We start from the raw sequence: 14,133 nt of genomic DNA, 5'->3' as shown, positions 1-14,133 counted from the left end.
TGTATGCTTGATTGTGTTTAATACATCTAAAATATTTCAGACTCCAGCCTCACTGGCCCCTTATAGCTCTTGTCCTCCAAAACCATTTATATGGTTTTGTAAAGCCCTGTCTAGAATGTTCTTGTGTCCTTTGGTATTGATAAGCTTAAAAAATTTATGCAGTTAACAACCTCTAGAATAATTATTATAGAGTTACCATAAAACCATTCAGAGCCACGGGGACATATTTTTTCAACCATTCTTTACTTAGGAATACTGCCCTTTTCTGAGTTCTGCCTTGAAACACTTCTTGTGACAACAGCAGCTAGGGTTAATGGGCAATACTATGTAGGCTGCCTTTAAACAGGGTAAAGATGGTGGTATTTACTTTCATGGCCCTTTTGGTCAGTTCTACTAACACTTTAATCAGCTGGTACTTCACACTGAATTCTCCCCTCCCTCCATGATATTCTCACAGAAATTTTGTGATACATACCTACTCGTAACTTGAAGTCATTGAATGAATGCTTGTTTATGACATCCAGTTTTGCCACCAAGGCAAATGCGAACTCCACCATGGTTCCTATGTGCATATACTGCCGTTCAGGTTCCTGAATTTAAACAGCCAGAGTAAAATAATTTTACTTAGCCTTAGTTGCTGTGAGAATACAACCAAATATGCTGAACACTTGAAAGCACTTCAACTCTTACGGATGCCAGCAGGCACCAGAAGAAAAGTGATGTAGAAGATGGTGTCCTGTCCAGCATCAGTTACATCAAACAATGGTCAACAGACCAGGATGCATTTTACTTACACAATCAGGCAGTCTAGAGATCATAGATCCAAAACATGCCTAATCTAATGTTGTGATTGGCAAATAACTGATTAGCTGTTATCTAATCCTACAGGCACTCAATGTCTATGTGTGCCTAGGATTTGCTCATTAATCTTCTCTAAGTGTCTGCTTCTATTTTATGCCCTTTAACAACAAATAATGCTTGTGGACAGCCCCACAGAGACTCCTCCCTCCCACTGCTGCACAGCTCAGCACCCTAGTTAATGCTTAAGATCCAGTGAAATTCACAATTTTAAGAGTTCCTCCACTGATCTTATCTGATAGATAAGCAAGCATCTCTGAGAACATCCAACAGACCTGAAAATGAATAAAATGGAAGAGGAAGAGGGGAAGAAGGCAATCCATTCTCTGTCCCCTAATTTACTAGCTAGGAGCTTATACCAGTTATGAAGGCAATAGACTTAATGTCTCCTCATACATCAACAGTGTTGCCCGATTTCTAAGTACTGGTTTGACTCTCCTCAATCTGAGGAGAAAATTGATTTTCGGACTCTCATAGCCCAGGGTGGGACCCTGACAAGAGAATGATTTCATAAGACATGGACTCACTGATCTCTATGAGAAATGACTGAATCTTCCTCATTTCTTGAGGTAAAGTGACAGAAGGGATGGACAGATGAGAACTTCAGGAGATGATTCAGAGAGTAGATGCATCAGCCTAGGTGGGACAGTAGTGGTGCTTGCCAGAGCAGCTGTTTAGATGAATGAAGCCTGTTTCCTTTGGAGTTCACTCTTAGTTAAGACAGACGGTTTCCTGTTCAGTTGATGTATTCAGACCCCCTCCTTAGGCACTTACTCTTCCCTGGGTGCTGGTTTTAAGCTGGGGGCCGTTCCCAGCAGTATGCCTAGCAGTCAGTCACTGCCACACTAGGTACTGCAGTATCTGTGCATCTTTGGGCATCTGTACCGAGGGCTGCTGAGTTTTGGCGGATTTCTTTTGAAAATGTGTACTAAATCACCAAAGGAACACTAAAACTCGGATCTCTTGGTTCAGTTTGTGGAAATAAGTCAAACGATAAATTTTTTCCTGTGCACACACTAGTTTTAGTTGTGATTGAGAGCTCCTCTATGTCTTCTCATCTCCAGTCTACAGTTCTGCATTTGCTTCATCCCCTTCACCTCCCTGTGTTAAATGTCAGAGCTAATTTTAAATCATTCTTTTTTTTGTCCTCAAGATCCTTAGGGTCTATAGTTCAGGTGTTAATTGCTTCTGTCTAGAAGGAACATGAGTTTGGCAAGAGCACATTAATCCTTAGCAGAGAATGTGTTGATTCATTGCTGTCGCTAACCTAAAGATCATGGCAAAAGCAAGGGTTTTGTTTAAAAGTTATGAATTGCTTCTCTGAACTTCATTTCTACTGACTGCAGTTCCCAATCCTACCTTATTAAGTAAACTAGAAACAAAGGAACATGTTGTCAATGCTGAGCCTGAGGGGTTCTGTAAGTGCACGGTTAGTACAGCTACTCAGCCCTCCCAGCTTACAATGGCAAATACTGATTCTTGCAGTCTTTTGTACACTCTATCAATCCAGTTCTGCTGCAGCATGTAGGAATAAAATGCTGTATTGTTTAGAGTAGGAGGCCTGTTTTAGACTTAGCAAATACAGAGGTGGCATTTTCAAACTGCAACGTGAAGAACAGTAATTCACAGAGACAACTAAACAAAAGTATACTCTTGTCCAGTACAATACAGTCTATGTTAATAAGAAAAAACTAGGCCACAACATCATACATAACCTTCAGTTTAATGAACAGAATTTCAGCCTTCATTTGAACATGCTTTTTATTAAGCAGGAACCTTTTTATGTACCTGACACTGTTCTTGGTTTGGTGTAGCACTCAATCCTGTTGCTGCCATGTAAGTGCTTCCAATGGTCTTTATCTTTTCAACTCCGCTGAACTTTGGCTTTGACAGTAACTGTAAAACAAGGATGGTTATTCATTATTCAGATCAGCAGCCTTGTTACTCCGACAGCATTGTTCCTCTAACAGCAATCAGAGCATCAACTCTTAAAACAGTCTCTTAATAGACCCCAAATGGCTTCACAAATACATACAGGATGAAGGACTTAAGGATGGATAAAACAATGGTTACAGCCTCCAAGGAAAGGGAATTTCTGTCTGCTAAAACACCTTTTTATTGTAAAGGGACTAAATTTATAGTAATGAGAGTAAGTTCCACTTTATTGTACATACAGCTCTTAAAAGTCAAGACTTAGCACTCGTTTGATGTTGGAACTGAGTCACCACGCAAGCCAACAGTTAAGCTTTAAGCAGCTTTCTGAAAGTAAGCATCTCTTCCATGCTAATGGGATAGTCCATGCCAATAGGACTAAAATCCAATGATTTTAGTTCATATCCCAGGTTGTTTTGGACATTCCAATGTTCTCCAAATGGGTTTGCTGCTAAAATACCCTCTATAGCTGCAGATCTGCAAATCCACACTGCTCTCTGAGTCATGACACGATCTTAATACTTTTTTCTGGTATCTTCATCACTAATAACTTTCTTTAAGACAAGTACCGTTCTCGGTGAGACCTCTACAGGTGCCTTTTCACAATCATCTATAGTGATACTCTGTACTTGCTTGGAACTTCAGAGAATGGAATATTAAAACTTACACAGTCCTCTAAGTCAGTCTTGTATCAACTGATCAACTCTGTGTATAATGAGACCAACACAGATCAGGTATAACACAAAGCTGTATCATTTTAGGGGACATAGATTTATGTACCTGACTTTAGGCACTAGTATTTATAACCCATAGATAACACATGGCATGTAACATGACTGCCTCATGAACTGCAGCTAAAGGGCAAAAATTTCTCCATCAGATATACACATAGAATTCTCATTATAGCGAATTGAAAGCAATTGACTATGATGTCAGATCAATATCCGATTTATCCCACATAAATCTCTTTCTCCTTTAATACTCCCTGTAAGTAATTTTCATATGACTAGGCACACAAAAGTTCTTCTCTGACAGCTCTTCCACTCTCCCTTTCAAGTATGTTTGCTTACTGTTGCACACCCTGAGTTATTAAGATTGAAACCATATGTTGATTGTTGTTAGAAGTACATACATCATCGAAGTCAGCAATGATCTCATTTAGCAGCCTGAGACATTCCAAGCCTTCCTTATTTACATCAGATTCTGTGTAAAATTCCTTGAAATCCGGAACAGAGGCAAACATGACACAGACACAGTCATATGACTGATGATATAGATCCTGTCCAAAAGAAAACAGAATAGAGAAAAAAAATCTGTCATACTCAGCTCTAAATAAAAGTTTCCTTATTAATATGCAGCATCCTGACCCCCAAAAGGGAGGTGTTGCAGTGGTTAGAATGCCTTTAAGATGGTGGTTGGGTACTTTTTGCATTTAGTTGCATTTATTAATTTTAAACCATATATAAACCTGTTTGTTAAACAGACTCAACATATACAGCTGAAAATATTTTAGTGATTTAAAGTTATCTTTTTTTCCCTCCTGAACATTAACTCCATGAACATAAAATGTTCACTAATTTATTACATAGGGCCCATTTTTGAGGCTTCTCATGAAGAGAATTTGGTGTGGCTTGCATAGCTGAAAATCTGTTTTGTGAAACAATATCTAATTTATTATTAGCTGTTTGTGTTACTGTAATAACTAGAAAACTGAACCAAAATCACAAACCCTATGCACTACAAATGCATAATGCAACACAGTCTGGATAGTTCCTAACCTAAAATGACAAGATGCCTAATAGGACAAAATAATTGTCATATCTTTTCCATAACAAGGAGCTGAGGCAAAGGGAAAGAAGTCACCTGAAGTAAAACTTATTTATGTCATATTCCCCACTGCCTTCTGTGACCATTGACATGAGAGCACCTTTGCTCCACAGGAAGATTCTGGTGCTAAAAATGACCACATCATTCCCCCCGTCCCCCCTTTAGTTTCCTCTCCACTGCCCTTAAACATTAGAATATCTCTTCTTTCAGGACAAATTCACATCCTAAAAAAAGAAAGAAAGAATACTTATTAAACTAATACTTTTAAAAAAAATTTAGTATCTATACTCAAAGGTAACCACAGCAATAAAAGATGATGTAAACTACCATAAAGTCAAAATCTGTTCAAGTTATTATTTGAGTAAAACAAGGATTTCAATACTCATGTGAATAAAGTGAATAGGATTTGTTCTGTGATTTTGAGAAGCATCAGATATTATTTCCCTTTTTACCTAGCAAAGGCTTTTTTTGCAATTTCACTGGCAGTACATTTCTTTTTGGAAGAATGTGGTGTGTCTGTACACAGATTTGTACAGACATAGTGAATCTCTATTGGTGATGTATAACTGAAAAATAGCAGAACTATAGGAAAACTGTTGACCGCCTCATCCCAGAACAGCTGTGAGGGAAGTTTCTGGGCAAACATGAAAATAATGGCAGACAGGGAGGAACACAGGCAGCTGAAGGAGGTAGATTATTTATTACTAGATTTTTCTGCCCCTTTGTTTTCTAAGGATTTCATAACCAGAGCATCACTGAAGCTCCACCATGCCCCTGTGCAGTGGGGATGGAATATATCATTACAATTCACCATTGTTATTTACATTCTTAAAGCTGAGCTGGTTGAAATTGCCCACCTGTACCTGATATCCAGCTTACAGTCATATATACAAAATCAGTATCATTTTAATGTGACCTGATTGTGCAAATGAAAACCAACTAAACAAAACGTCCAAGCTGATGAGTTCACTGTCAGATCACTGCTAATCTTCAAAGGAGTTCTGGATCTCTTGTGTTCTCTTGCCAAGTTTTTAATGAAGAACCAATATTGTGATAATATTTTTCTGCCATCTATTTTATCCATCTCCATAAACACCTGGTTAATAAATCTATTCCATATAATAAAGTAATCAAATGGTGGGGAGAGGGAACTCCTCTGGCTGGATGATGTCAACTGAATTAAGGCAATTTAAGCATCCGACTGAAGCATTTAATTTGAGAACACAGTTATCCTATGTGTCCTATATTGTCAGTACAGCCGATGTGCTAATATGGAAGATCACCTTAATGCCAGATGGGCAGAATCACCTCAGATAGTGTTTCTTTCAGTCAGTTATGGAAAAAAGGCTAAAGAGATAATTTTTACTAATGTAGGCACTCAAGAGGAGTGCCTGAAACTATACAGGATGACTCTGACTCTAAGAAATTCAGAAGCTCAGGCCCAAAATGACCTCTCTTTGCTCCAGTCTCCCACACGTAAAACCATGTCCAGTGACATACACTGGCAGCTGTCTTGAGTATGTATGCACTTAGACTTGGTGCAGATACACTCAAATTAGCTTGAAATTAGTTAAGTGGAGCAGTAGAAGAAGATTAACAGGCTTACTCCTCAAATGTTTAGCTTTTTCAGTCTGCATTTTGCTTCACATCTACCTATTTAAAATTTACCTCAGGCATGTCTACACTGAAGCTACAGTAACATTTGCATATAAATATAGTTAAAAGTTAAGCTCCGATGTGCTGAGTGCTTTTCATAGGCAAGTTAGCAGAACAGGTACAGATTACATTCTGTGGTTAACTTAGCTTTCCTTCTGTTTCCTCAATTCACCTTTCCTGTACCTTGATTTCAATTTGGAGTAAAGGAATTCAGGCCACACACATGGTGCTGGTTATTAACAGAGGACTGCATCACAAATATAGGGCCTTGGAAATACAGAAGGGGAAATTCACAGTGTTATATAAAAGCCTGGAGGGGAGATACAAGAGTATTTATAGCAGAATGTAGATAAGTAATACTCAAAACATGGATTATTACACATACTTTTTAAATTTGACCTGACAAAATAAAAAAGTTGTATACATGTGACTAATATTTTTTTAAAAAAATGTTCATATTCCTACCAGCTTGAAAAATCCAGTAAATTAAATCCAGCCAAATTAATAGTACAGTTATAATTAATATTAATACACAATTCTATTGTCCTAGGGATTCTGTTAATTAGTAAAAAAAAGTTGGTTTAATTTACCAGATAAACATTAGATAGCAGTTGGTTTATTTGCTTTATTGAATCCTGCTGATTTTGCATCCTGAGAATGTAAAACATGGCAGAATTACATTACTGATGAGATACTGGTTGTAAAGTCTGTGAAACAGACAAAATCTAGGCACAGAGATGATACTGGGACAGTGCCATATCTGAAATAGCACATGGAAATTAATGCCATGTAAAAGTTTATTTGAGAATATAACTTCAAGTCATAAGAATACAGGAGCTACAACTGAACGCTTACAGGAAAAGGAGACCAACTATGCAGTGCTGCAGGCATATGATAGTAGTGAATAATATGAAGCAGAGGTGGTAGAAGATGGTTTCATTTTACCACCTCATAATACAGGAACCAGAAAATAAACAGGACATTTAAAAGTAGAATAAGGAAAAATATTTTATGTAAGAGATATATAAACGTATATTTCATTGTTATTCAACAACATGGAAGACAAGGGCTTAGGGGGTTAAAAACCTGAATGCTTATGTGAATACTAGAAAAATGCATAACTAGGAAATGTATAAAAAGCATCTGCAGAAGGAAAATATGCACTTACATTTACGGGTAAAAGCAGAAGGGTGAATAGCACATTAATCTTCAGCTGTTCCTTGAACTTTTGCTTAAGTATCTAACACTGGATACTGCCTGGGCCCTGCAGTTGACTGGACTGCTTATGGGTGGCAACTCCTGTCTCACCTCGATTGCCACTGAAAAAAATGTCTGTCTTACATACATTAAACATGGAGCCCTAATTAGCTACTAGGAAGTGCCTTTGCTGTCTTCCCTGAAAGCAGAAGTATTGCCCAAAATAAATCACAGCAACTTGCACAATGCACAGTCATCAGGAAGAGAAATATGACTGAGCAAAAGCCAGGAGCAGAGATTGAAATAGAAGTGCTGTTGTGACACAGGAACGTTAGTGTGCTTTATGCTGTTGGCTGTATATCCAGTATGGGGACAGCCAACCTGAAAGAATGTCTGACTGTTACAATTACAGACCCAAATCTTCTTTTTCTATAACCCAGAGTTATCACTCCTTCCTCTCCTCCACCTCAAAAATAAGTTAACAGATTGTATGTAAACACTTGTCATATGTTGAAACTCAGCAACAGTGTCCCATTTCTCTTCCTTCCTTTCTAATACTGGGGCAATATCCATCCCCACTAATGCTCTATAGCATAGTACCAGCATGGAAACAACAACAAATGGCACTGTTTATAACCAGATGACAAGTAATTGTGGCTGTCACAATAAGTGTCAGAAAATTTTAAGGAGGCATTCCCAGCTAGTTTATTTTGATCATTCATAATAATAAAGGCTGTGGCAATTGAGTGTCTTAATTTTCCTATGAGTACTTCTCTTGAAACAGTACTCTCCAAAATGTTTAATCAGAACATTAAATGCAACACCATTCCAGGAAGGAACGGCTTTGCTTCTTTCAACAAAAATAAAATCATCCTGTCTTCTCCAGTCAACCCCTTTTTTAAAAAAACTTTTTTTCCCCTTTGATAACATCTGGATTTCTGCTGGTTGGGTCTCCTTACTGTCTCCTCTTCTCCAGTGCCTGGACATCTTCTTGGGATGGAGGAGGCAAGCTGATCCCATTCTACCTCTTGGAAGGGTATGGCGGTCAGCTTCTCTGGCACAGAATTTCTGCTCTAAGTAGGATGCTGGCTCCATCCTATAGCTAATGAAACAGGATTCCTCTTGCTCAGTAATGTGCTTGCCAGTTAGCTTGCAGCACAAAAGCTCCTGAGCACCTTTTACTAATAGGGGATCTGGATGCTAACAGCATAGAAGAAAAGGCTGCACAAGCCAAGTGCAGATAGATTTAATCCTGGCTCCATTTCCTGCTTTTCATTTTATATTTGTTCCTATCTTTCTCTCTCTCTCAACCGGAACTAGCATTCAGACTATAATCAGAAACGGAGTTCTGGAGGTTCTGGTAAAGCAAACAAACCTTTATTACAGTTTGCTCTGAAGTAACTTTGCTTTTACCGTATCAGCATTAGTCAATGTGTATCCTGTTATGAAAAGACCTTTGTTGGTCATCTAAAAGTACAGTCCCACTACTCCCAGTTAGCATTCATCCACTCATTTTTTCCTCTTGTATTCCTGTTTTTCAGCAGCACACTTTGTCTTCCCTTTTCTCCATATAGTTGCATGCATAAAATTGTAAAAGAAGCAGTATTCTGAAACAGACTATTCATCCATTAGATTAATTTTCATCTCAAAATCTGGTTTAAACAGAAAAGAATATACATAAAACCATGTTAATGTGAATGTTTGCAACAAAGGAAAATGTGGGCAAATTTCAATTCAGTATCTGCTGACCTAAATATCCACACAAAGAGAACAAAGGCTTGATCTGTCCTAACATATTCTTAGGTGTATACAGATACACACATACAGAATGTCCTTTAAGGCTCAACACATCCTTGCTGACACTGAAACAAATCTGAAGACATGACAGATTCTTATATTCCTGAGCATTTCCAGGGATTTGAAAGGTTCTTCCCTCTTTGAAAACTGTGTTTAAAGATAAACAAAACAAGAAATAACTCAAGATTTTTTTTCTAAATGAGTTCCACTAAAATCGTGTCAAACTATTTTTACTTCAGCTGACATGATTGATAGATTGGAGAGCTCAGCTCATTACAATTTCTGTTCATCACTAAATTTATTAAAGCTCATTCCAACCTAAGAATCTTGAGGGGTGACAATATAAATCCAGTTGCCAATACAAAGGTAAGCAGATGGTGTTGCTCTGCTGGGGAGCTGAGATGGAACAGCATATAAATGAGAAAGCAATCTCCTGATGGTTTGCTGTGTTTAATGCCTGAACTGAGAACTGGAGCTGAGCCAACTTGGCTTCCAGCCAACTGGATTCAAAGGAACCCCACAGGAGTTTTCATTAGACATTAGCTACCAAATGAATATTTGCAGGTAGCACTAAAGTACTGATACAAAGTACTGATTATTACTGCTTAATGCAAACCACAGTGAAAGGGAAGACATTGTCCCTCTCGACTCAGGAGATCAAAAATGAATCCCTGAAGCTGCTCTCTCTCCTGTTTTGTCAGTTTTGGAACAATTGCTTGGTATGCACAAGTAGTCCAAACTATTGCATTTAAGATCTCTGGAACTTCTGCTCTCTCTGAATGTTTTAATTTTTTTCATCCTTTTTTGCTTTATTGAAACTGTAAAGCAATATTAGGAGCAGATCTGATTTCCACCAAAGTCAACAGGGATCTTTCAGCTGACTTTTCTGGTGCTTGGATTAGGTCCATAAGCAGCGAGTAAACAGGTAATTCAGTGTTCAGAACCTCTTCCCAGAGTTAACACAGCTGCTATTTCAGGGAAAAGGTTAATTTTCACTCCAGTAAGCAAGGTCTCCAGCCATCAGAAGAAAATTCAGAACCTGGATGCCACTTCACTCTGATCACAAAGAAAAAGTTTAAATATAAATCCATGTTGATTCAACCATCCTGTTCTCCCTCCTCATCCATTTTTACTCTCCTTTGAAAGGCAAAGTACATTGCCACTTAAGATAATTTCACATTTTTTACTTCAAGGTACTAAGGTGTATTCAGTGCTGTAAAGCAAGTCTTTCAGGTAAGTAAGGGGGAATGAAGGTGACTGTAAATCTATGATCTCACTGTATGGACCTACTGTTCAAATCAGCATTAAGTGGTATTTCCAGGATACGCTGCTTTCTTACAGAGCAGAGGATATACAGAGATGGCTGACCTCATTCTTCAGGTTTCTTGCCAAGAAGTGTTCAGCTACGTGGGCTGGAAGCACATTCTCCAGAAGCACCCGATTTAGGTTCTCCATGGTTTCAATCTCCTCCCGCTCTTTTTTGAACTTGTTCTTCCACAGGAAGTCTAACCTACAGTAATATTCATTCTGTTACAAGAGGACACAGAGGTAAAGAAACAATAGGCATCTTGTCCTCCTGGAGTACAGGTTTAAGAGACAAAATAAGCACAGTACACCCCTACAAGGATATTATTTGGCCCCTCAAGTACAATTCCAGATCCCAATGAAATCAAACCCCAAGCACACACTATCTATCTGACATACATTTCACCAAAGTTTCCAGACCCTCCCAACAAAAAGGCCCAGGAAAAAAATAATTGCAAAGTGCCTTAAACAGTGGAAGATTTATTTATCTCTCTCAGACATTAGTAGAAATTCATTCCAGAAATCAAACACTGTTATGGAAACAATTTACAGTTTTGCAACTTAATATGATTTCTTAAGTATGGCATTTCACTTACAATAATGGGCATTTCAGGAAGACTCTAACTTTTACCAGCTTGAGCTTACGTCATGTGATCAGCCTGGTAAAAAGAGGGCAGTTGAAGAAAAAACAGCCTATTGATATAATATGCCTTCAGTTTATCAAATCATTATCAGATTATCAAAAATGGCCCAGTCAAGTTGGGCCAATCCAGTTGAGTTTTGGTTTTGTTGGTTTTTTTTGTTCTTGTTATTGGTTTTTGTGTTGTTTTTTTTTTTAACACTCTTTTCTATTATACTTTATCCTTCTTTTCGGTTTGTCCCAGAGCTTTCATAGTTGTTTTTTAAAATCCCCACCAATAACAATAACTGGAACTATATGGAAATGTATAACATTCTTGGGATATCAGCATTTTTGGAGATCCGATTTCATTAAAAAGATGTTGAAAAATGAATCAAAAAGCATTTTTGTGGAGCGCTCTCTACTTCTTTTCAATTTGCCAATGTTTTGTCATAAATTCTATGGCATTATTTCTACAGTAAAGCCTCCACTGGCCTAAGTATCTCATTTGAGCTGACATAAACCAAGACCTATTTCAATGTAGTCCAATGGTTTAATGCTATCATGCAGCCTCAATGAAGACTAAGGTATTAACTGAGAACGTGATTACGATGACAATAGTATGATAGAAAAACCTAAAAATGCTAGCTAGTATTATTAGCAGTCAGTAAGCATTCACATCAAAAATAAGAGTAGTCCTTCAGATTGGACAGTAGCTGTCACAGCTCAAAATTATTCATAGATATTTTGTTGAGATCACAGCCAAAGATAGAGTAGAAAGTTGAAATGAGATGGTATTAAAGCAAGCTTTTAAAAAGCAATGAGGGTAAAAATTGGTGAAGCAAAAAATGTTTCTGCCAAATACTTGCAAGATGAAAAAACAGTAAGAGGAAAATTATGCCTCTGCTAAATGCATAGAGAGCAAAACACTCAGGTTGCCTTTAAATTAGTTGATAAGGACTGAGTACTATTTAGATATTTAATTACAAAACCAAAAGAGATCATCCATACCATGAAATCCTTGTGGACGAATTCTTTTTGTGCTGATACATAGACCAGTAAGGACAGAATACAGACCTCAAATGCACTGCGAAAGAAATATTCTGGCTCTTCTGACACAAAGATAACATTGTTCTGAAAGTAGAATGGGTCTTAACATCTTAGAATGGATCACACTGCATCCCAGGAATCTGGGTTTGGGATGTCAAATAAGCAAACAAGGTGGATATTTTCAAGTAATTACATGTTACTAAAGAATATTTGCAGACTATAAGCAAATGAAGAGTGGGCAGAGACTTAAATATGTGTAAAGACAAACATGAAGGAACAGAGAACCTGAGAACAGGCTTCTGCAGGTACTTGGAAATAGGATTTTATTGTTGCTCTCTGTCATCATTCCTGGTTCAAATGGCAATTATCCCTCCTATAAGGATCGAGGTCATGAACAGCTTTTTTTCAAAACTGACCACATGATGCAAAATGCATGCACTTTTTTAGAATGTCTGTTTTATATGTATATTATATATTTATACATCTAAGTTCCCCACATAGATGATAAATTTAAATGCCACCAACTGTATTCACGCAGAAAAAAATCCAATAAAAACCTAGAATGTCAAAATTATTTGCATAAATTGACAAAGGTAAACTGGATGCCTGCTGAAATTAGGTATCCATACATTGTACCAACTTTGTATTGAAAAGAAAAGGTGCTAGATAAGCTGAAGTCTTCAAAAAGATATATTTCTTCTTTAAGAGGGAATATTAAACAGATAATTTATTTACTGCTTTATTATTTAATGAATGAGATTTAGGCTGCCACAAAAAATGGCAAAGAGAACTCAGAAATCAGAAAAAATAAAGCAGAATGTATTCTACAATTTGCTTTGAAAATAAAAAAGTCAACATATCATATTTCAAAATGCCTATTCAGACTTTTAAAATAAAAAAGCACTACCTTATTAAAACTTCCTTTAATCATGGGATTTTTTTGTTTGCATGATCTATTCAATTTTATATACATTTCATTAAAGATCCTGTTCAATCTTTGTAAACTTACAGTCATATGAAAACCAAGATTGTTTCCTACTTTACATGTTATCTCCAGAACCTTTTCAACATATCGAAATGAAAATATCTCAGAATGCTCCTGCAGGCACAACATCCTTGAGATACAAAATTTTCCTTCTTCACCTTGTGCTACTTTACTTGACAGGCCTTCCCAGTGGGTGAGCATAGTGGAATGCACAGGGAGGCATGAAGGACACTGCATTCCTCTGGGCACCACAGAGCAATTGGCTTCCTCCAGGACAAGAGACTACCATGCATCTGTGCAAGGCAATGCAACGCAATGCAACCCCAGAGTTTCAAACAGTGGTAACTTCTTGGGTAAAAGCAGTGAAGTGCAACAAGAACTGATTCATGTCTCATTGATTGCACAGAGATGGCTTTATCTATATTTTTAAATTCTAGTGGGACACTCACCTGGGTCTATTTTCAATATTTGCCTAAGTGAGGCAATGAACTAATTCTCACTGAAAGAATATCACATAGCAAGTCAAGATAAGCAGCTCTAGAGTAGCTGCCGATGCTGTAGGTGTCTACAGTCAGGAGAGAGGAACGCTATGGCATTCAGCAAAGGGGCAGCAAAGGCAGCACTAGGCAGGTAAGATCACTAGAAATTAAACCTGGGTTTTCACTCAAGTGAGGGAGCTCAGGAGATTCCACCTCACAGCCTTTACTTACAGACAGCAAATCTGAGAAACTGTCTCAACATGGAGCGTCAGCAGAACATACCTTAGAACACATTCCTAAGTTGATCAACAAGAAGTCATCAGCTCTGAAGTAACCAAAATGAAAAGCTGCTGATCTGAAACTTGTGGTGGATAGCCTGATCATTCAAAACTGCCACAGTGTCAGAGAACTGACAAATGGTAAGGCTA

At 37.7% G+C, this 14,133-nt stretch overlaps 1 protein-coding gene across 1 annotated transcript in view; it reads right to left on the bottom strand.

Moving 5' to 3' along the window:
* The window catches only part of LOC104163046 (adenylate cyclase type 2-like), a gene marked incomplete at its 5' end in the record, with an annotated part of 58,797 nt that overhangs the window by 6,208 nt on the left and 38,456 nt on the right, over positions 1–14,133 (bottom strand). Inside the window, 4 exons of the mRNA XM_009701925.1 lie at positions 476–590; positions 2,647–2,754; positions 3,923–4,069; positions 10,636–10,794. Of these exons, the coding sequence (XP_009700227.1) occupies positions 476–590; positions 2,647–2,754; positions 3,923–4,069; positions 10,636–10,794 (529 nt within the window). The remainder of the gene's footprint in view (positions 1–475; positions 591–2,646; positions 2,755–3,922; positions 4,070–10,635; positions 10,795–14,133) is intronic.

Source organism: Cariama cristata, unplaced genomic scaffold (genome assembly GCF_000690535.1).
Source record: "Cariama cristata isolate BGI_N322 unplaced genomic scaffold, ASM69053v1 scaffold3116, whole genome shotgun sequence".
NCBI classification, from domain to species: Eukaryota; Metazoa; Chordata; class Aves; order Cariamiformes; family Cariamidae; genus Cariama; species Cariama cristata.
The sequence above is the reverse complement of the archived record's forward strand: the minus strand, read 5'-3'. Positions and strand labels throughout refer to the sequence as shown.